Here is a 24269-nt window from a genome sequence, read left to right on the forward strand (position 1 = left end):
CTCTCTCACTCTGGTAGCTACGGGGTCCCCTTATGCATTACATGGATTCCGTATACAAGATGAAATGACAATAAACAAATGCACGTGACCTCTCCAGGCACACTGCTGATTGGCTGATACCGCGATGCTCAAAACCAATGCTTTGCTACAAATAAAATAATGTATTCTAAATAATTTTCCATTATAAAAAAATATAACTGTAATGCTCGACTATTATTGTTTAATTCTCGCGATTATCAAATAAAATACGATTATTTTCTACAACATATTTAATTGTCATCTTAGTACGTTTTGCGTCAAAACAAAGAGAAAAGTAATGTTAAATACGGTGTCCAAATCAATAATTTATCAGGTGAAACGCAAAATAAAACCAAGAGAGAGAATAGCAGACACAGACTCTATGACCCAAATATTTACCGTCCCAGACAAAGCAGGACTCTTCTTCGTTTATTTTATACAGACTCAAAAAATAGCAATGAAATATATTTCCATGAAATCATCCCTAATTTTTTTTTTATATTTAACATATTGTTTATTACTCTTAAGTATGATATTCATATTGCTTTTAACATTTATAATATTTTAATACTGTAATTGTGTTTTTGTGTTTAATATTATTTATTAGATTAAAATTAAATTCAAGCTAAGATTACAGTACTGATAACCATCTTACTTATCATTGTACTGAACAAATAAAATATTTTTCTACCAAATGTTCTTGTAATCTATTAATTTTATTATTAAATTATTCTAAAATAGATTACAAGAGTAAGTATTATTTCATTCAATGTATGTTATTGTACCACAATTAGATTTAAATATCCACATATTATAGTTATTTTTTATTAAAGAATATTTTCTCATTGATCAATATCATTACATTTTGAAATTAACAGTCATGAGAACAATAAAATAGGTGATACATTTATGTGTATACACATTTTTCTTTATATTCCATAATTTAATTTTGATTGAATCATTAATGTGCTACTTATATTGACATTACTGGATTTCTTTCATTGAATATATCACTTCAGTTTGATTATATTTCTGTATAATTTGATCCTCTTTAAATTCTTAGTTTGGTTATTTATTTACCATGTTTGTTCTGTACCTACTGCATTATGGATAGTGATTTTGAAGTTAATTTTGGGACATATCCAGAATTTAGTTTTATGTTTGGGGAGAAACCCAGTAGTGAACCCAAGTTCACCCCAGTTTTTATTCAGGGGAGAGCTCAGAAGTTTATTTATGTGGGAAGGGGATATGATTTTTGCTAAAGTGTATGTTTTTATTAAGAATTTATATTTACAGGTACATTTAACTATAAGTTAGCAGACTTTTAAGTAATATGTTTATTTTATTAACAAATATAGTTATTTTATTAATAAATATATTAAATTCAAATGTTCTGAGGTAATGTCTTTATATCCTTTCCCCCTTACTTTGCCTCAGGTATATTTTGAATGTAGACCAAGTCATTTATGTAACACATTAAATACAATATATTGAATACAATATACAAATTGTATTATATTATAACAATTATATACATTATACAAATATAAATAAAAAATATATAGTTAAAAAATAAATCTAAATAGGTTTTTTCCTATAGAGCTACTACAAAGTCCACTTGCTTGTAATGTTTCATAATAGGAGAGATTTAAATCCTCCTCCTGAGGTTCTAGACACAAAATGTATAAGTATTTATTTTTAAAAACCATTAACTCTTTTAGTTAATGACCATATTTAGGTTAGTTAGCTAAAATTTTAAGGTATATATATATCACTATAAAAATGCAAAGTTTAACATAAATTGCCATAAGTCAAGTAGTTTTTTATGAAAGTCATAGATACAGTAATTAAAATTGGTTTTCTAAGGGAAATTATTTTTTATATTATATAATATGTAAACATGTTTAAAGTTAAACAAAATTACTTGGTTATTAAGTCATTTTTCAGCATCTAAGAAAAACTTTTAGATTTCATCTTGAAATATTTAAGATATAATGTTGTTATTGTCAAGCTGTTGTTCCACCTGGTGATATCCTTGGCCTTGCTTATGAACTTGCGAAACTCCCCAACACAAATTATTTGATGGACCTAAGCTCCTAACAATAAATATAAATTGCATTGTATTTTTTGCTAAAACTCATTGAATTGAATTGAAATATTCTTTATTCATATTCGTACATAAAAGTACATGAATGGTGTAAATTATTTACTATGAAGTAAAAATGATTACTAAGAATCATACAATAATTGTGTATTAACCAATATGTAATTAACCTAAATAATGCAGCAAAAACAAATTCAATTAAACCCTATTTTGCAATAATTACAATTTCATAATCACAAAATATACTTATACTCTCATTAACAATGCACAGCTATGCTTCGAAATCTTCAAAATTATATAATGTTTTGTTATAAAGTAATCTTTTAGATAATATTACAAATTTTTAACACTTTATTTTTTATATATGTAGGAAGATTATTTAAATATTTTGCACTAATGCAAGTTGTTTTCCTTTTAAAAAGTCCCAATTCATGGGATTTAATCGCTATATCGCCCTAATGACTGTCATTTAGCCAAATTAAAATAAAATTTGTGATAGTGCAGTTTTTATTTATTTTCAAGAACCTCATGTCAAATTATTTTAAACTTTTCTAAATACATCTAGTAAAATTTTAATTTTTGACTACTTTGAATGTTAATATTTTAAAAAATAATGTCTGAAGTGTCTGTTAATCTTGAATTTTTATATATTTGTTAAGAAGTATTCTGAGCTCATTCTATCTGTTGTTAAAGAGATCTCAAACATTAGTTTAAGGTGTGGCCACGTATTTCATCAGTTAATTGAAAATTTCTTTCATCATATAATAGTTTCAAAGTTTAATTCTTTCTATGTCACAGCTGTCAAGAACAATATTTATCTCTTTCAACAGTACATGTGACATTCACACTTATTAACTTGGTACTTCAGTGGTAGCCAGCTGGCAGATGTTGATGCACTGATCACCTTGAAAGTGATAATACTTTGGAGGAAATGATTGAGAAAGAGTTTCATGGTATTTTAATACTATGGCTAAAAGAAATTAAAGAAAGTTTTTCCACTCAGTAAATACTATTCTGGATTTGAATGTCTTCAATTCACTCTTGATTTGTTTTTTTTTATATTTCTTATTTTAGATGACAATGATCAATGTCAAAGATCTGCATTCATAGGTTTACTGAAAAATATTCATTCCTTGTTATTCAACAAAATTGTTTTGTGTAGTAGTATTGAAAAGCTTTTATATACTCTAAGCCATTTGTTTCAACATAAAATGAAATTTCTAAAATAAGATAAGGAAGAGTTGAAGATGTATACGACTGTGTAAGTTAAATAGGGGGGAGTCTTCTGAGATAATAGATGTATGTTTATTAGGTGAATGATTAGAGCTGTAACAAAGAAACAAAATGTAACTCCTCTAAACATCATGCAGGGAATTTATTTAAAATATTTTAAAATTTAAGAATCAAGGTATGCCAAACCTAAAGATCCTGGATTTGAGCCTCAAAATGTTCAAATGTAAACCTGTGTTGACAAAAACATTTTGGTGGTTTGTTTAAAAAAATATTTTACTACTTCAAAATTCCAGATAAAAAAGACAAAACTGGGTTTCACATAATATTACCCTGATATTTGTACAACATTTGAAACTAAACAGTGAGATCTAACAAATTCTTAATTTGCAATGAATACCCTTTAAAATTATACGTCACATGAAAATATTTAATACAATTTTCCAACCTCCAAAAAAACTTAAAATTTTGAAAAATTCAAAATGAGTAAAAAAACGTAAATGGAAGGAAAAAACATACATCATGTGAAACCTCATTTTAAATGTCTTAGAATATATACTTCCAGTTCAAAGTACGAGGTGTGTTCAAAAAGTATTGCGAATTTTGTGTATTTTCAAAAATTATTTATTTATTCGTGAATATCTACTTTGTCCCCTTCAAAGTAATCCCCCTGGGATATTATACACTTGTGCCAACGTTTTTTCCAATCTTCGAAGCACTTCAAAAAATCATTTTTTCGTATCTTGTTCAGCTCCTCCTTCAATGCTGTCTCTATCTCGTCAATCGTGGTGTAACGTCGTCCTTTCATGGGCCTCTTCAGTTTCGGAAACAAGAAAAAGTCACAGGGGGCCAGATCTGGGGAATACGGTGGCTGCGGTATCATTAGTGTGTTGTTTTTGGCCAAGAAGTCGCGTACAAGCAGCGATGTGTGAGCAGGGGCGTTATCGTGGTGCAAAAGCGAATTTTTGTTTTTCCACAAATTTGGGCATTTCTGGCGGATTGCTTCGTGCAAATTGCGCATAACTTGCAGGTAATATTCCTTATTCACCGTTCTACCTTGTGGCAAGAACTCATGATGCACCACGCCCCTGCAATCAAAGAAAACTGTAAGCAAAACTTTCACATTCAACCGAACTTGGCGTGCTTTTTTCGGTCTTGGTTCGTGCGGCAGCTTCCATTGAGATGATTGAGCTTTGGTTTCCACGTCATAACCATAAACCCACGATTCGTCACCAGTTATAACCCTCTGGAGCAAATTCGGGTCGTTGCGGACAGATTCCAACATCTCATTAGCAATGTTCATGCGATGCTGTTTTTGATCAAAATTGAGCAATTTTGGTACGACCCGTCTCATGCTCAAGTTATCGATTAAAATCGAATGGCACAAGCCAATCGATATGCCTAGGTCCTCGGCAATTTCTCTAACGGTGATTCGACGATTGGCCAATACCATTTTCTTCACTTCATCAATTTTTTCGTCTGTTGTTGAAATGCTCGGGCGTCCGGCACACTCTTCGTCGTTCACATCTTCTCGGCCTTCTGAAAACATTTTGTACCACCGATAAACATTGCTTTTGTCCAAAGTAGCTTCTCCGTATACCACAGTCAACATTCGGAATGCATCCGCGCACTTAATTTTGTTTTTCACACAAAATTTGATACAGATTCTTTGTTCCATTTTTTGAATAGGTAAAAATCGAAGACGAACCAAAACAGAAAAGCAAAGCAGCTGTCAACAATTAACTGAACATTCAAAATGGCCGAAATTGTCAACATAAGTGAGAGACATATGTACCAACATAACGCCACAAAAAAAATCGAAATTCGAATATACGTAACCCGTGAAAATTCAAAATTCATGATACTTTTTCAACACACCTTGTATGTTTATTTTTATGTTTTACGTCTAGTAGTGGATTAACGCTTCCTGACACACGCTTTAGTATGGTACATGCAAAACTGCCAAGAACTTTTTTGCTTCAAACACATGGATTTAGAAAATGTGCTCTAGTAATTTTTTTAATTTTGTACAAAATTCAATAACATTTTCTGTTTTTTTATATTAATGAAATTTTGTGTAAGAAATCATTATTGCATGTAATTTAATAGTTTTAAATAATAAAACCATTTTTAGTTTGACATTGCTCCAATGTTAAAAAATCAGCATTACATTATCGAATTATCTACACCTACATACCTTTTAGTTAATAGTGAGGTATTGCGTCAGCTACCTCACACTTGGACTTGTAGATGGTTCTAGAACTATCTATGCATAGTTTTCAAGGTGATGAAGTAAAGCAATATGTTTTTAATTAATGGACAATATCTGCAGCACTCCTTGTATAAGATATAGAAAGCAAAACCATCACTGTAAAATCCTGTGAACTAAAATGTGTATTGCTGCACAGTTCCAGGAGGCTCTTGAATATCAGGACTTACAGCATACCCGTATTGGTTTACTCTTAAACTGATTTGAGCCATCTTTACCCAGGCAATTACTGTGCCAAAAGTAAAGACAACAGCCTCCAAATATTACATTGTCAGAAGGACTTATGGGGCACATTTTTATAAATGCATGCAGTGTCAGACAGATGGAAACACTTGAATGTTATTGAGTGAATTTTCAATCGGTACAACCTATTGGAGAAACTGACACTAATTTTAAATCAACCTATTACTCTGTGGTTAGTGTATAACTAAATCAATGAACTATAACAACAATCATCAACAATTCAAGTTGTTTCAGAAAGACGAATTGTGTCAAATATTCAGGTATACATTACATTTATACATTGATTGCCTCCTGGATTAATTTTTGAATATTAAATTAAATAAGGTTATGTATCTTTCCAGCGACAATCCAACTTGTTATGTCAAGATGGCTAGTTTTGGGAGCACTGTTCCATTATCAAATCATGTTGTCAAGTAATTAAAAATCGAACACGTCAAAATAAATAAAATGACATGTAACACAAATGAATAAATAAACAAACATACATGGAATCACAAAACAAAACAAAGAAATTGTTTTGTTCAAGAGGAAGAAATCTCCAGTATGGCTGGCTGGCCATGGAAATTTTTTGGACTCTTTGATCCATATGCTTCCTTCAAAGTATTAAACACATTAGTTAATCCAGTACAGCTTAAAATTAATGTCAGTTCCTCCACGAGATACTAATACTTGTGTAACTACTACTATGGAAGCTAATACTAATTGAAAAACTAAAGTCAATAAGTACTCCCATCTGTTATTTTATGAAATTATCAATGTATTCTTTTCAAAAGTCTTCGTCACTCTTTACCTAACACACTTCCCCAAGGTTTTTCTGTTTATATATTTTGTTTCTTATTCCTGATAATTATTTCCTTATTTGTTGTTGTTTTTATTTGTTTTGATTTTTGTCTAGTACAAACCATACACCATACAAAATTAAGTGACGATCTAAGCTCTACATATAACTTGTACATATATTTTACTGACCAATTAATAATCTTGCCACTGTCCAGTGAAGGAGAAGGAAGTCAATAATGCACAAAGACTATTATAAATGAAAAAATAACATATATTTAGTGACTTTATCAGGCCAAATCTAACAATAAGATATTACAATCCAGTGTGGAGAGATGGTGATATCTTGTCTAACCTAGGATGGTGTTGCTAGTTCAGGTACTTTGTTGTTACAGCTGACCCGTGCCGAAGCCCTACGCCATGGACACATACTGCAATTAACTGTTTTACACCCCTTTTTTAAAACCAAATCATTCAAGAATGAACATTAAATAAAGCGCAATAAAACAATTTATGAATATGGTCTCAGAACTTTGCTTTAATTATACTGAACCTAATTTGAGCAAAGAGATAGTTCAAATAGTTGAATACATTGTGTTTTAAAACAAAACTTATATATTGAGTTTGAGTATTCAAAATAGTTGGACTTATTGTAAAAATATCTTCTACATGATGTGCTGCAGATAAAGGTAAAACATAATGTGCTGTGATCCATGACGTAGAGATACACAATCACTTAAACTACTTGATATCACAGATGTTTGGTTTAGTTGTTATCATCATTCTCTCTCTTTCTCTCTCAACATTCATCATGTACATTACGTACATGTACATTGGTTATACACAATATAATACTGAGTTCAGATAAAGTCAACAATAGCAAAAATGCTTTAAACCGGCCTCACACTTTAACACTGGGCTTTAGTACTACCATCATATCAGAGCAGAAAAACTCCAATGTTAGCGCTTAGGCCCAGTGATATTGGCTGCTACCTTGTATCAAACACTACCATATACTGTTTCTATTCAAATTCTGGTGTATACATTAGTGTCATTTTAAATAGAATCATATTCCAATCATATTGCATCTGTTACAGATAAATGCATACTTTGCATACATGTTTGCAAGACAATGAATAAACTTCTTTATTGCTAAACAAAGGATATGCATAAAGATTTAACTACCATAACATTCACTACATAATGGACTGACATCAAAATTTTCTTTTACACAGTTTGAAAAACCTTATTTGGTCTATAGTAAACTAAAAATAGTGAAAATGTGCTAAATTGTGTGAGCTAATTTTTAAAATATGGTACTTCACTCATTAGTTCGAAAAAAGAACATAATCTGAAAATACTGGCAGAAATTACACACTGTTGCAGTTTAAATAAATAATTGAATAAAAATGTGTAAGTTTTATAACCAACGATACTATAAATTCCTCGTAATGTGTATTAAATTTTGAATAATGCAATTAGAAAGCAAAATAATCACCTTAAATTTCAGAAATATTAATCTGATTATTGAGTTAAAATGCACAAATTAAGTGTTGTACACAAGGTAGCAGGTCAATATAAAATAATAAAATTACAATCAATATTCCACCCCAACACAATTATATAAAATAATCTGAATAATAACAAAATACTAAGACAATAGTAAAATAGAAGTAGTCATTACATAACAAGAATAGTACAGTACTACATTAGATCAGGGCTTTTCACCCTATTAACACTTAACAACCAATAGAATTCAGTACAAAGCAATAAACCACTTTCAACATTTCAAAGCCAAATATCAATCCCATTATTACACAACAGTTTATGATTTAAATTTCTTGATTGGCTACAAAGTGGTACCAACCCTTGACACTTTTCTGTTTTGACTTTGCTTGTCCAAGTAGTGAAGAATTAGGTGATCTTGTAATTTTTAATGGGGCTACCTAATTATCTAGCCATCTTCGCAGCTTGGACAAAGTAAAGGCATGGACAATTACCACATTAATACAAGCCACATTTATTGGTACAGAATATATGAACTAAACAATATTGATCCTAGACTGCCTGCAGTTATTGAGATAGTGTTGTAACCCCAGTAGACAACATTTACACTACAAATTCTACGGTTTGATCAACTAAACTAATTGATTCCATGTTTTCGAGCAGTCTTGGCATATTTATTTATTGCATGGTTCTCTTTGATAACAATTGAATGCATATATATAAAAATAAATCACTTACTAATTATTAAACATCATAAAGAAAATTCTGTTAGTAAAAATAAGCATTACTTAACAAATACAATATATCCTGCCCTGATACAAGTTACAATACTAAAACACAGTATCTGTCAAGTACCAGTAAGCTCTTTGTTTATGAATTATTAAGATTATACAATGCGATTTCCCTCCGCTCATTAGTTGTTATCTTTAACTCATTCAGAGATTTGCTTGATTTATGTTCTATTCCCTTTGTGCTATAAAGCATTACAATTGATAATGTATTCGTATTGGTGAGTTTTGTGCAGCGCATTAACTATTCTATAGTTTATAAATGGTCTTCTCTGCTCAAATTCCTCTGTTCCTCTTCCTATTCAAAGATTTGACAAGATGATAAAAGTTTTATGAAGGAGACAACTTGGCAAAAACACCCAGTATACTGAACACTGAACAGCAGTTAGTTCGAGTAAAAAGTGTAGGCAAATGGAGGTACACTTTCAGACATGATCAAGTTATACAATTAATTCAGAAATCAGTAACTTCTAGAGTTCTAGAATAATAAAATATATAGCAGAAAACAGTACAGATATAATCCATTTTGTTAAAGCTAATAAATCAAAGTACATCCAGAAAACAAGCACTTCTTCTACTGCTTACCACCAGGTAAAAAGCTGATAAACATAATATATTTAATAACATGATCATACAAGATAGGTTCATGTTCATGGAATTGTTACCTGTGCTAAAAGAAATTTTCTTCATTCTATTGGCAGCAATGCTGGTGCAGGTGCTAAGCCATCTGATATTTTTTCATTACTGCTGCTTTTGAAACCTTTAAAGTTGTGTTTATTTGTCACACATTCAAAATATTGCCTTTATGACAGTGTACTGGCTTCAAATTCTCATTTTTGACCCTTTGAAGATCTAGAGATGCTCATTGTAAATTGTTTTATGAAATCACCCAAACATTGGACATAACCTTTGGTGTTGGTACTCTCAACATCCACCACTGATGTAAATATTGATCATGTTGGAGAAACTGTCTGAACAGAGAGTCAAATAACCATTGTTCATGATGATTTAAACATACATGTGCTTGTAAATTCATTGTTTTAAAAATACCAATCCCTCAACAAAAAGAAATAAACATTTTCAAGAACATAATTGACGTTGGTGAAGAAGATAATGACATCTTGAAGAAAACTGTTCCAAAACATGTGGAATAATGTGATACGTTCATTGTGGCCCTTACACAAAACGCATGTAGTCTGAATAGAAATCAAAAGTGCAATGAAAAATTTTATGAATAATCACAGCCATTTGTCAGAAACAACCTGCAGCTATTGTCAGTAAAATCAGAAATGCCTTTCTATTCATATAAAGCAGATCCTTTACAGGAACTTACTGTATCTTGAGAAGTAAGAAGAAAATATAGAGTTAATATTTAATGAGAAAATGTGAACATCTACACAAATTTATTTCAGTGGATGTTGGAGCAAAGAGGACTGCCAGTAAACACTGAGTCTCCTAGAAAGTTATGGAGATGTATTAAGAAAACTATGAAATAAGTTCATAAAATGAAAATATAAATACTCTCTTAATAGTTTCCTGTATTGTTAAACTGAATCTACACTGATGAAAACAATGAGAGGTAAAGTAAATGTTGAAATATGACAAATTAATCACAGACCTCTCTAGTCCTGGTTTCAAATCCAAACTTCTACCAGCCTTGTTTCACTAAATATATGGTTCCCGTGCTGATCAATTCTTCTTGTACAATTTTGGATAGAAGAATAAGTGATCCAATAATTTTCATAATTCCCCTCCCCTCCTCCTAAAAAAAAAAAAAAAAACTTTAAAGACCCACTTGCAAATAATCTCAGTACTGCAGATTTAAGTTTTTACTTTTAAATATGTTCAAAAAGAATTATTAAAAACCCTAATAATGATAACTTGGAGGATATGAAAACAGTAGAACCTATGTTGGTGACTTCTGGTTCAATAATTGATTCCCTTCTATTCCCTTAGGATAAAAAGCAGGGCATAGTCTCATTGCATAGTCCTAAAAGGACATTTCTGCTGTTTATAGAGTGACAGGAAATTCAGAATGAGGGGTGGTGGTAGGGGCCACCTCCTGTCGAGATCCCATGTTACATCCTATATCCACCACAAAAAGTGATAGCGGCCACTAAATTTCAATTAAGTTACCTTGGAAGAAGAGGTGCTAGCTTTGTTGCAGTCTCTTCCAGACAAAAAACAAAAAATCCAACCTTCAAATTCAAACCTTATCAAGTTGATTCATACTATTCCTTGCAGTATAGTATTTGAATCCATATAATTAATCACCTTACAATGTAAAAATATACATTTAAAATTTCAATTGTCAATGTTCAAATATAAGTCAATATCAACTTATTTCAAGATATTTTGTAAATTTTTTACGTTTTACACAAATAAACACATAACGTGTAGAAATAGTGTTAGGGAGGTCAGGAAATAATACTGTTCTGATACTACAATAATGTTCATTAAATTCTGTTTTCCAATTCTCACAATTGTTTTACACCTGCATTGTAGAGAAGTTAAAATCGTCAATCATCAATGTAAACTGTACCCGTTCTAGAAACTCTCAGAATCATTAACTCACTCTCAAAGAAGACCAAACATTAAAAAAAAGGACTAAACTTTCCTGTGCGAGTAATTATGGAACTGCTGCAACTACTCACTCAATATAACTATTTTTAGTTACAGGATTAAATTTAATGTTAAGATGAGGGAATAGCACTTGGTCCTCCTCCACTGTCTTCTACTTTTGCCTAAAGATCTATGGAGAAATTTTGAGCAAAAAGCCTTGGCTTGAACTTAATACAAACTGAAAATCTGGTGGAAATATGTGGTTGATACTTATATTATGACCAACATCAACCCTAGATCAGATTAAATTTAAACCAGCAACAGCTCTGGCCTAGACTAGGTATAGATCAACAATAAACCTAGATCGGATTAAATTTAAACCAACAAAAGTTCTGGGTCAGACAAGGGATAGACCAACATCAACCCTAGATCAGATTAAATTTAAACCAGCAACATCTCTGGCCTAGACTAGGTGTAGACCAAATGCAACCCTAGATCAGATTTAAACCAACAAAAGCTCTGGGTCAGATAAGGGATAGACCAACATCAACCCTAGATCAGATTAAATTTAAACCAGCAACAGCTCTGGGGCAGGCTAGGTGTAGACCAACAGCAACTATAGGCCAGATCAGGTTTAAACCAGGTACAACTCTGGCCTGATCAATGGATCAAATATGAGCAACCCTGAGATTAAATAAATTTTAACCATCAACTAGTTTTAAACCTATGGTAATCCTTGGCCAGAATAAGTATAGACCAGCAGGAACCTGATTCTACTTTTGTTGCTTCTCTTCTAAAATAGCAACAAACATGGAAATGATAGATAAATACAAATATAACCTCAATACTGTAAAGATATTCTGTGCATTAAGTAACTCTCAGAGAGTAACTTAGCTTTAATGAAAATAATAGAGTTTACAGTGTAGTTCATAATGCGATGCTATGTTCTTTAATTTCAATATTGCAGTTCTACGTAGGTAAGACTAGACATATACATCATTTGACACATTGGGAAATAGCTGTTTACAAGTGACAAACATCAAACATTACTTACAGGAACTCATTAATAAATCTTACTTACTAAATGACAGACCAACAAGAATATATGTATCAAAATAAATTTATATTTTCTAAACAATAACAAAATAGTATTTGCTAAAGCAAAAGACTCTGCCTATATAGTGATAACAATAAACAATCCACTGGAAAGCAAAAAGTATAAAATATGAGATATACAAACAATTATTTTACATTTACATATATAAACAATTATTTTTAATTTATTAATATACTATTTATTATTGAGATTACAAATAATGCAATGTTAGAATCACTATGTATCAAGGAAAATTGAATATTAGCAAAGGTTTAAACAATGAAGGCTAGAAGGTTTTTAATGCATCATAATTCCATAAACAAGTATATTTTTATTACATAACATAAAGCATAATGAAATAATAAAGGTTTTAGCCTTCATTAATAAAGGTGTAAAATTGAGGGTGTATATCCGGGCAGCAAGCAAGTATCAGTAGGGGGGCCACTAAGTTGTATCATTGGTACAGTAACATAACAGAATTCTACATATTGATTATAATAGCTAGCTACATTTTAAAAGCAATAATTATGAATAACAATGTAAATCAATGTTACATAATTAAGTATACAAGTAATGAAAGTCTTAGTTGATTAAAAAGATTTTATGACATTTGCAATATATACATATATTCATCTATAAAAGAGAGATTTTTTTAATGTTTGTGTTTATGCAGAAGCAAATAAATTCTAACTAAAATTCGCTATCAAATAAATTGTATAGCCATAGTAATTAATTGCCGTATCAAGAATACATGTTGAACTAGACAAATAAAACAGTCATAAAATTCCTATAATGTCTATCTAATTTTTTTTTACGAATTCCAGTGAAGTACAGTATTAATATGACATTAATATTAGACGAGTTATTGTAATGTTTCCTGAGTCATAGAAATGTGTAAAATAAGGCAATAACTTTTTTTTATGACGGTTACAGAAACAATTACAAAGGAAAGACAGCAATGATTATGAATTAAGGGAGTTTATTAATGTGCCCAAACTGTTTTTATTGATTGTATGTGATTTTAATCTGTTCACAGATTAGAAAAGATCTGCATGGAAGTAAATGAGGTCAACCCCTTTGATTATTTCTGAAGTTTGAGTATTTGGGACCATCAATAATCTCAGGGGACATTAGCCAATTGATTCACACTCCCGACACCCCTATCGGAGGCCATAAGCTTCCAAGGCAAAGTGCTAGGAGCAAGAACAGAAATTTCTCTAAAATGTAAATTACAGACTACACGGTAAATTAGGAGCATTTCCCTATCCAGATTACTGAATTCCAATAATGACCTGTTGCTTCTGAAAGTGTTACTCCTTCTGGTCCTTTTGCATTAACACAATACGGAATTGGAGATGAGGGTTTTCACACAGTAACAAATTTGGTTATCAAATAGATTTTTCAATTTTGTTGTCAAAATCTATTTATTTTACCCTACTGATACTGAAAAACAAATTGAAAAATTTTCAATAAATTTATTTGTTTTCTGCATGTACACAAAATATTTCCAAAATATTTGGTTCCACATGCAGGCACTCATTCAAGTCTTTACTGTGAAAATTAGTTTTAGTGTAAACTTTTATTTAAATATGGAATACATATAATCTTATAGTTGCCGAGTTTTAAATATGGCAACTATATTAACTGCCCTAAATTAAAATATTTTTCCGATTTTAAAATTCTCAACATTTTAAAAACATCTGGAATCTTTAAAAACTTTGAGTTTTTTTGTTATTTTCAGTATTGGGAAGGCAAAAGAAAGAGATTTTGAAACAAAAATAGAAAATCTACTTTAAGTTCAAACATCCTAAGACACACTGGGGAAATTTGATGATGGGGGTGGGAGTGATATTTTTCCAACGACTATAATATTTTTTTAAACGTTACTAACTGTAATTTTGATTGAAGATATCTTGTCACTTAGGTAAAATTGCATCTTTTACTGAATCTTCTGAGCAATTAAAATATTTGTTAAATGATGTTAGAGATGTGGAATTCTGAATTTCATAAGCAAACCTGCAGGTGCTGTATACTTTGGGGAAAATCTCAGAAGGTATAGGCTTGCATTAGTTTAAATTAAAAGGCTTCAGATGATGAGATCAATTTTGATGATGCAAGTGAGACACAAACATTAACCAGTTATTGTTCGACAATTGTCTGCAAACAAAATAATGTATATATGAATCTCAATGATCAAAAGTTCAACAGGATTCCTCTTCTGTAGTGCGAGCTAGACATGTCCTTCAAAATCTATTAAAGTTCCCCAGGAAGAGTGGGGAAAGCTATGGGGTGGAAAAAGAATAGCGAATGTCTAAGACAAAGGAATATCCTAAAGGAGTTCATTGGAGGCATCTTTCTGTTTGTAGGGAAGAAAATCTAACACTTTGTTGGGGAGGGTTGTGGCAACATAAATTTACTTCAACATTCTCCATGCCAGATTCCCAGCTCACCATTCTCCCTTCTTAATGAAGTAATAATTCCAACTAAGGTGAGTTGTTACCTTCTTTTTAGTATATAACCTAGTTTTAGCCGTAGCAATATGTTTAGTTCTGTTATCAGAAATAATCAGAAGACAGTAGTGGCTGACATAGCAATGAGTTCAGCAATAAATTTTGATTTAAGTCAATAGTTATGCTGAAGTGTTATATCTCATAACTAAAGGAAAAGAAACATAGGATTTATTACAATTTAAATGGTTAAAGACTAATTTTTAATATGTGTTTAAATCAATAACTCTTCAATTACTAAAGAATGTGTCTAAAGAATAACATGATATTAACTATATTGTCTACCATGGACTGCATTTAACTGCCTCCTACTCTGCTTTTTAAGTTCTCAGTGCATGCCAATAGTTTTTGAGAGTGGGCAGAATCTAAACAAGAAAATATCCTGTCCCTAAGAAAATATGGACAAAAAATTAATTACTCTGTAGATCTTCAGAGACATTATCATAAAATGTGGTACACATCTAAAATTTACTTTCCCTGTCGAAAAATTCCAAAATAGTGCCTGTGCAGAACTCATATGCACCTCTTCTCAGAGTTTCACGCAACTTATAAGAGTAGTTTAATCACTGTTTTCTTCTCAGGACATTACATTTGATCACAAACATCAATTAATGCTGTAAGTGAACAAGACGCTGCTTTACAAATTTTCTTCATGCTGCAAAAACACACTAAAACTGTTGTAATACTCTAACATGGGAAGTTCTATAGAAAAATTTCAATTGTAGTTTTCCCTTGTAAATTAATAACAAATAGCAGTATGGATGTCCATCAACTTAACATTAATGAGGAAGGCTGAAACATTAATTTTGCATTTGTGCTTGAAAATTGACTAAGGACCACTGAAGTTATATGGTATGACTTTTTCCTGCACATGTTATAAGAATAATGACGAGAAGTATTACTGCAAAACATCAAGTAAACGCACATGATTACAAAATCATCCCATTGCACTACCAGCAACAGCCTCACATCTTTCCAGGAACCTTTGTGTATACCCTCATAAAATTCCAATCAAGTCTGATGACTTAAGGAAAGTTGTTAATCCTTATATTGTGCTAGACAAGCAAGCAAACTGCTGACTAGAAAGGTTACACGTGTTCTTCATCATTTAAGTGATTGATCAATGGAATTACACACTACAGTACTGAAAATATTATGTTTGATACTTCACAACCAATACGATTTTAATTGATCCTATGGCCTCTATTCCCTTTCACAGAGATGGAATTGTTGGCTATCTCAAGCACACGAGTAAACAAAGTATCATTGAGAATTCTTAAATAGTGTGATATCAGAACTTGCAATATGAGCGATGCTCATGACTTGGAAACATTGTTGTCTCTTCATCACATCCTGCCTCATTTATCAGGCCTTTAAACTTATGGCATCCAATAGCAAACTAATCATAAGCATTGTATATATAACATCCCCACGTTCAGTGATAGTCATCAGGATAAATCCTCATCTGAGTCTCTTGGTCATCAACTATTAGGTTGTTAGTCATCGAAATTTAACTCTTGGCAACAGGTATAACCAGGAAGGTTTAGGGTTTTCAAACCCTTCATTCCACCACATTATATAAATAAGAAAATATAGACATATCTATAGTAGTATTAGTAAAAACTAAGTAACATACTGAGTGAAAAACACATGAAATAGTCATAATAGTGATCAAATAATGATGTCAATTTCCAAATTATTTAATCCTGGTTACACCTATGCACCTGCTCATTAGATCTTTAGACATTAAATCTTGATCAGAGAGGGTGACCACTCTTATGTCACGGTCACCATGAGTTGATGACACTTGTAGTATGAACAATTCATTTACTTACTTCTTCATTAGATTAAGATTAACCCAACGCATCATTACAGTTTTATACACTTACAGAATACAGCTTACAATGCTTAGGGAGTTTACATTAACTATGTAACTGGAAATATAATTATAACCTATTATTTTGAATTAATTATTAACAATAAAGCGTACTATGCATATTTCATTCCCAATATTTGTTTTATTCATTATTATTTAAAATAGTTGTCAAGTTAATGATATAATTTTAATATTATATAAAATTAATTTATATAGAAATTATGTATGTTAACATTTAAAGGCCTACTTTACAAACACAATGATGAATTTTTCACAATATCTGTTTCCTTATCTTAATTTGGTTCAAAATCTGAGAGACAGATTATAAACATCAAAACTAAACAGAATGTTGCTATCTATTGATACAGCACTTATCCAAAAGAAATTTTTGAATCATCAATCCAACACTGTGTTGTTGCACATGTAGGTTAAGGTATCACAGAATGAGAGCACTTTAGGAAGTGGAATTTACAAAAACATTGTGCTATATGTGTTCACAGCTAGTCTATGGTACATAATCTAAATTATAAAAGGCTATTTTAAATATTAAAAGTGAAATTTTAAAGATGAAAGTACGTTAAAATCACAATTCCAAGGAAAAAACGTCTAAAATACTTATGCGTATAACTTCTCTCTACATCTTTCCATTGTGACGTGGTAATAGTTGAACCATCTGCTAATAATTTGAAAATACCTTCTCAGAGCTAACACAAGTATATTATGTGGCTGCTGTATGGTGGCAGTTACGGCTCGATGTCTTGTAGTACAATCGGAAGCACAAACTCATCTGAATCGCCTGCCTCAGAGTTCCAGATGACAGAATGCATTTGGGGTTCCACCAGTGCTCTCCACGGCTTCTTCAAGCAGTTACTGGTGTCCTACAGTACATAATGATTGTTTTTATTAGTGTGCATATACCTAGTGTTGTCAACTACAAGGGCTGTCCAGAAAGAAACAGACATTTTGGTCTATCGCAGATGTGGGCAAGTCTGGAGTTACCACCTTGTCAAAATGTTCCTACATTCATTACGCATCCAGTTGTAATAATAGTGTGCGGACTTGACCCCTTCTACTTTGCTCTCTGTAATTTGTAAAAATGTACTCTGTTATAGGAAATCCTGCCATTTGTGAGATGTGTTCTGTGATTAAGTTTTAACTGGCAAGAATCCATAAACCAACTGAAAGTTATTGCCAACTTTGTTATGTGTAAAGGAAAAGCATAGTGAGTGAAAGTTAAATTAGGCAACAATGTACTGATTTAAAAAGAGGCTACATAAATGTTCAAAATGAGGATTATGGTGGTAGACCCAGTGACTAATGAAGTGTTGATCATAATCACTGACGTAATTTGTGATTCGTGAAAAACATCATTCCATGATTACAAACTTTCAGAACATTTTTTTTTCAAATTTCAGAAAACTTTGTACACAATATTGAGGTGAACAACTTTTGACAATTATTCAGAACTGCATATTGGTGTAAGTAGTAGTTCAAGTCACAGACAGAAGATTTCTACAGAGACTGAATTGAATAACATTTGCCACATGTATGTATGACAAATGCCTTAATCTGAATGGTAATACATACATAGCTTTAAGAATTTACCTTTCACCTGTGTAATACAATTTTTTCAATTTATTTTAAATGTTTTTTACTTTCTGCACAACCCATGTACATTTAACAGAGGCCCACTAACAAGTAAGTAAGCTGGAAAACATTTGAAATTTCTCTATCTATGGTTACACACATTGATTTGAAAGTGCCGAGCCATCTGCAACTTTTCCTGTCACTGCTGTTGAAAGGACTTTGTTCATTTGTCAGATTTTAAAACATCACTTTTAGTGCAGCAGCTAGTCAAGGAATTTAAAGGAAGCATCATATTTAATAATCTATCACCTTTTTAATCACAAACTTGTCTTGTTCATCAGCCATCTCAAAAATGTTTACTCTGACTTCTTTTATAGATCAGGAGCTAATATTTTTGAAACCATGAAAAGAATACAAGTTCAATGTTAAAATGACTATTTAAAATTGTTTTCACTTCCTTGTGAAATTCTGAGTTTAAATATAATAGTATAATAGTATCAGTACTTATTTGCACAATTATTATTATTTGTTCACAGTTTCTTCTGTATGATGAACACTGTGTTTCTACACTGGAAGTTGAGGTAGAGGTTATCATGCTGAAGGTAATATTCTATGTTTGTGTGACCTCCATGAAAACATTTGTATACTGCTATTATTTAATTATGTTCTCTTTGTTTAAAATTCCAAAGGCCTCAGATGATGATTTTCCCACAAAACACAGATTTTGATGTTAGCACACCGTCTCAAATGACTATATTAACCCTAGAATGGTAACGCGTAGTCTCTCAGACGACGCAAGCTACAAAAACCGGTCCAGGTGGTAGGTGCATGACGTGACCAACCCCCCATCACCAATACCTTCCCCCTGCCAGCCAAGGTCAATGCTGGATAGGGTTCCATTTTATTTCATTCACTCAGTTCATTTCAGTGAGTCCATAGTCGTCTGGTAGACTACGCGTTACCGTTTATGTAACTTTTTTGTTCCTGAGTAAATATATGAAAAGTTGTTTTGTGCGAATGTAGTGTTAGTTTTTGTGATAATTTTTACCGTAGATGGTCAAGTAACCATGGCTGATGCACTGAACACTAGTTTTGAAATAAGAGAAATACTATCTGAACTTGAACGAAGTGATTGTGACGAGCAAGAAAGTGATCATGATGAAACGTTTTTTTTTTTTATCATTTTTTAATCAACTCATTTGTTATTTATGTCCATCAGGCATTGTCAAAAAAATTAAGCCAATGACAAGAAGGGCATTTGCTAAAGAAATATGTGTTGAACTAACAACTCCACACATTCAGGGAAGACAAAAACTGCCAAATTTATCAAGGAATCTCAAACGCAACATTGAAGATGTCGTTGGCCCATCAACATCTGAGGCTCAAAGTGTTATTGAAGAAGCAGGAACAAGGAAGATTTGTGCAGTTTGCCCAGCGAAAAAAAGGAGAATGACTCGATTCCAGTGCACAAAATGTTATAAGCATATTTGCTTGGAGCACCGAGGAATGCTGTGTGTAAAGTTTCCAATAAAGACTTAAATCAACAAAAATTAGGAAACATGACCTCTAAGATGTAAATAATGTCATTTGTAAATAAATTTAATTTTAATTAAATTTTTATCATTTTTTCCCTAAAGTAGTCTGAGAGACTACGCGTTACCATTTATGTGTGGCAAATAGACGTTACCATTCTAGGGTTAAAAAAATCTACTACAATACCCATTTTACTCACCAGAACTACCGATAGCTTTTGGTAATGGAGTGGCAGTGGCAATGGAGAAATCCCACAAATAGCTCTACTCTTTCACTAGAATTACCACCAACCATACTAAGAGAAATTTTTCCTTCACTGAATCTCTGTTTTGTGACAAGGTAACACTTTTCTGATCAATACACAAATAAACAAGTAAAATTACATATAATTGAAGCTCTATTATAAGATTTTTCAAAAGTAAAGTGTATATTTTAAATTAAAATAGGTATATTTAGTACATTTGGTATTATTATAATGTTTTTTAAGACGTTTCTAGCAACTGGATTGTTGATTTTGAATTTAATTTAATTTTAATTTTAAAATCCTTATAATACTAAAAGAACAATTCTCATTAGCTAATCACTTATCTGTAAAGTGATCTGCCACCTATACCAAAATAACATGAATGTATTCTCAGCTACAACAACTGACAAACACTGCTGAGTTTACGTAGTCAGTTTTACGCAAAACTGCACTCACATAAACATGGCTGCCTCTATTGATTCTCCTGCCAAATGTAAATTGAGGAGTGTTATTCATTTCCCACAAGCTGAAGAGAATACTGCAGCAGAAATTAATCAGAGAATATGCTGTGTTTACAGGAAAAACATAATGAGTGATGGTGTTGTGCATGAATCGCGTCAAAAGTTTAAAGATGTCCGAATATCAAATTCAAAGATTCAATTAAAGGAATGTCAATGCTGAAACCATTCGGCGAGTTTTGTGGATGTCAGTTAACATGTTTAGGATCCAGCGAGCACAAATCTTTTTAGTCTGAATGTTCTGTAACAATATAGCAAAGAGAAAATTTTGACACCTCTGGATAAAGCTTTTATTGTAAATTCCGGTTTTCTCTAAGCACTTTTCAATTTGTTCAACAAGGCTGTTTGTAGCGACAGACTTGTATCCTTGACCTCCTTCATCATGCATGTCAGTTCAGCTATCTTTAAACTTTCTACATCATTCACGTACAATACCATCATTCATAATGTTTTTTCTGTAAACACAGCATATTCTCTGATGAAATTCTGCTGCACTATTCCCTTCTGCTGACAGGAAATGAATAACACTCCTCAATTCACATTTGGCAGGAGAATAATTTTTTAAAGTGAAAGTGTCAGCATCATATTACAAGTTTCTATGTTTTTTCTTCTTTGCCTTTACTTTGGATTTAGGACATGCTAAATCTAATGCCAGGTTGGTAGTCCCACTAAAAACTTTGTAGGCTTCATCTACTTCATAAGTATTGTACAACTCCTGCCAGCATTTCTCAGCTACTATTGATTTTAAGTGGGATATGTTTTCTTGATTGAAATTTCTGCTTGTTGTGTAATAGTTAAGATTGACTGTGTCTAAATTAATAGTGGTCAGTTGTGCACCGTGGTCCGAGATTCCTTCATGTAGCACTTTTTCATCTATGAGTGTAGGGGAGATATTTGAACATACACAGTCAATAGAAGACGTAAAATGTAGTGTTACTCTTGTTGGTGGTAATTGTGTTCTGTGCATGTAGAGTGTTTCTTCTAGCAAGTTTGTTATCTTTGTAGTTCTTTAGAGAGTCGATATTGCCCATCATAATAATTGGATTTCTCCGTGTTGGTAGCACAGTTAATATGTTATCTAATGATGCCAGTCTTAGTTAAGGAGTGCTCCTGATGGTCTGTAAATTCCCAAAACATGCAAAAGCTTACCATCAGTCGTTTTCAACAGTTATGAGTGCTGCTTCACATATCAATTCAATACAGTGTCCATTTATGTCAATATTTTCAATTTTATTTTCCAGGATGTTTGTCGTATATATCACAACTCCCCCTTTCCTGTGATCTTCTCTGCTGTAGCTATAGACATAGACAAGAACGTAGTTTAGTAGCCGCGTGTTTTCCAATTTTATCTGCTGTTACATGTTCTGTTACACAATATATACACAATAATCTTTGTAAAAAATTAAACACTAGTGTCTATGCAATTAAACAAATTAAGGCCATTAGCGACCTAGCAACAGCAAGAACTGCATATTTTCCACTCTTCGAAACACACTTAAGGTATGGCCTTGCCGTCTGGGGTGCAGCTTCTGCAGAAAACATCGAGAAAATCCTGGTCATTCAAAAAAAGGCAGTCAGAACTTTAGCCGGACTGCAACGACTTGACAGCTGCAGGGAAGCATTTAAATCATTAAATATCTTAACGATTGTTGGACTCTATATCAAAGAAGTTGTGATGTACGTGGATGAAGAAGATCTCTTGAGAGGATCGGATCTACACACCTACTGCACACGTAATGCCAACCTCTACAACCTCCCAGCACATCGCCTCACTCAATATGAGAAAAAAACCACATATAAAGGTGCTAAATTCTTCAACCGTCTACCAAGGGACATAAGAACAGGAAGTGGAAGCAAGCTGAAATCAAGACTTCACAGCTGGTTGGCCGAACGTCCATTTTACTCCATCAACGAGTTCCTTCAACACGACTAAAACGATCCCAAAGAACGCTTTATCTGTTAAAACATTTCACTGTCTCATTTACAAATGTATAATTTGTTTCTCTATGTGATTTGAATTATGACTATGTATAATTGACCATTTCTGTTCTCAATGAACATGTTATTAAAGGATGTTTTGATTTTGATTTATATCTGGAGTAATTTCTGCTAATATGTGGTTTAATCTTTCTATTTTATTGTTTAACCTGCCTGCTTGATATAAATTGTTCTTTTGCTGGTTGTTTTTTGTCACGGCCTTTCTTCTGATCTTGAATGCCTCAAAAACTTTCAGACTCCGATGAGTTGTGGCCAATATCTTCAGCTGATGAGCGTGAGAGTGTTAGGATCATGGATTCTTTTGTCATAAAAATGTCCTCTCCAAAATAATTGAAAGGTGTTAAAACTTGGCTTTGTTATGGCTGGTCAGTGTTTTGTGAATGGATATGTTGGTGTTTGGTGTCTGTGCTTCAACTGGTTGAGTTGTTAAAGTTTTAGTCAGAGTTTGTGACATAGTTTGGTCTGCTCCCTTACTTAGTTTTATATGCCTAACATGCAGTTTGTCTCTTGCTTTAAATTCATCCACACTGTTCTGGAAAATATCTTCAACAGTTTCCCCTGGTCTCAGTGGTTTGGTTGAGTGAGGAGGTGTTCCTACCTTATTTAAAACCCTATTGGAGTTTTGAATTTCTATTGTTTCTGTGAGCTGGTCAGATGAACTTGTTTCCTATTTATTCTTATTTTCTTTGAGTTTTGCTCAGGTTTTTTGCCATTTACGAGGAGACCCTAAACTGATTTTTCCCTCTTTCAGTTTGAATTTTTGTGGTTTTTGTCGAATTGTACAGTTGTCTACATGTCACTTTTGTTGTTACAGGTATATTTCGTGTGATTGAAACTGCCTTTATAATTTTATTGTCCAGTTGTTCTTGAAATCTGTTCATCCATGTGATCTTGAAGAATTTTCATTCTTGTTAACTCAAGAGGAGAGGTGATGTAGGTATCGTGAGAGCAGTCTCTAATGTACTGGTTTGTATTTCTGTAGTTTTAAAAGCTCTTAAAGATTGTGCTCTTTGATTAACTTCATCACGATTGACTTTCAGATTTTTCATTACTTCTTGTAGTTCTTTAATTATATTGTCATAGCAAGTGATAGTTTGTTCTTTTTCTCTATCTTGCTCCTCAAAGTCTTGAGTTATAATCGAAAAAGGTGATGTTCCACTTGGCTTAATGTTCCTATTAAAGCCATATTTCTGTTGATCAGAACTTCTTTTTCATTTTTAAGTTCTTCAATTTTTATTTCAAGCTTAGTATCGCTAAAATTGTTTAAAGCCAGTAATATGTTGAGCTAGTTGAGCTTATTAATTACCATGATATTTAGGTCTTGTTTCAATTTTCCATGTTCAACTTGTAAGGCATTTCCCACCTCTGCAGCGAAAGTAAGAGATTTCTCTAGATATTCTTTTAGGCTTATGG

The 24269-nt window shown here is 32.2% G+C and overlaps 1 protein-coding gene across 1 annotated transcript in view; it reads right to left on the reverse strand.

The window, feature by feature from the left end:
• Positions 1–6892: 6892 nt before the first annotated feature.
• Positions 6893–24269, reverse strand: part of LOC124354646 (F-box only protein 33) — a 49923-nt gene continuing 32546 nt past the window's right edge. The window contains exon 7 of the mRNA XM_046805268.1: positions 6893–17854. Within this exon, the coding sequence (XP_046661224.1) occupies positions 17720–17854 (135 nt within the window). The 3' untranslated portion in view covers positions 6893–17719. The remainder of the gene's footprint in view (positions 17855–24269) is intronic.

This window comes from Homalodisca vitripennis, chromosome 2, assembly GCF_021130785.1.
Source record: "Homalodisca vitripennis isolate AUS2020 chromosome 2, UT_GWSS_2.1, whole genome shotgun sequence".
NCBI classification, from domain to species: domain Eukaryota; kingdom Metazoa; phylum Arthropoda; class Insecta; order Hemiptera; family Cicadellidae; genus Homalodisca; species Homalodisca vitripennis.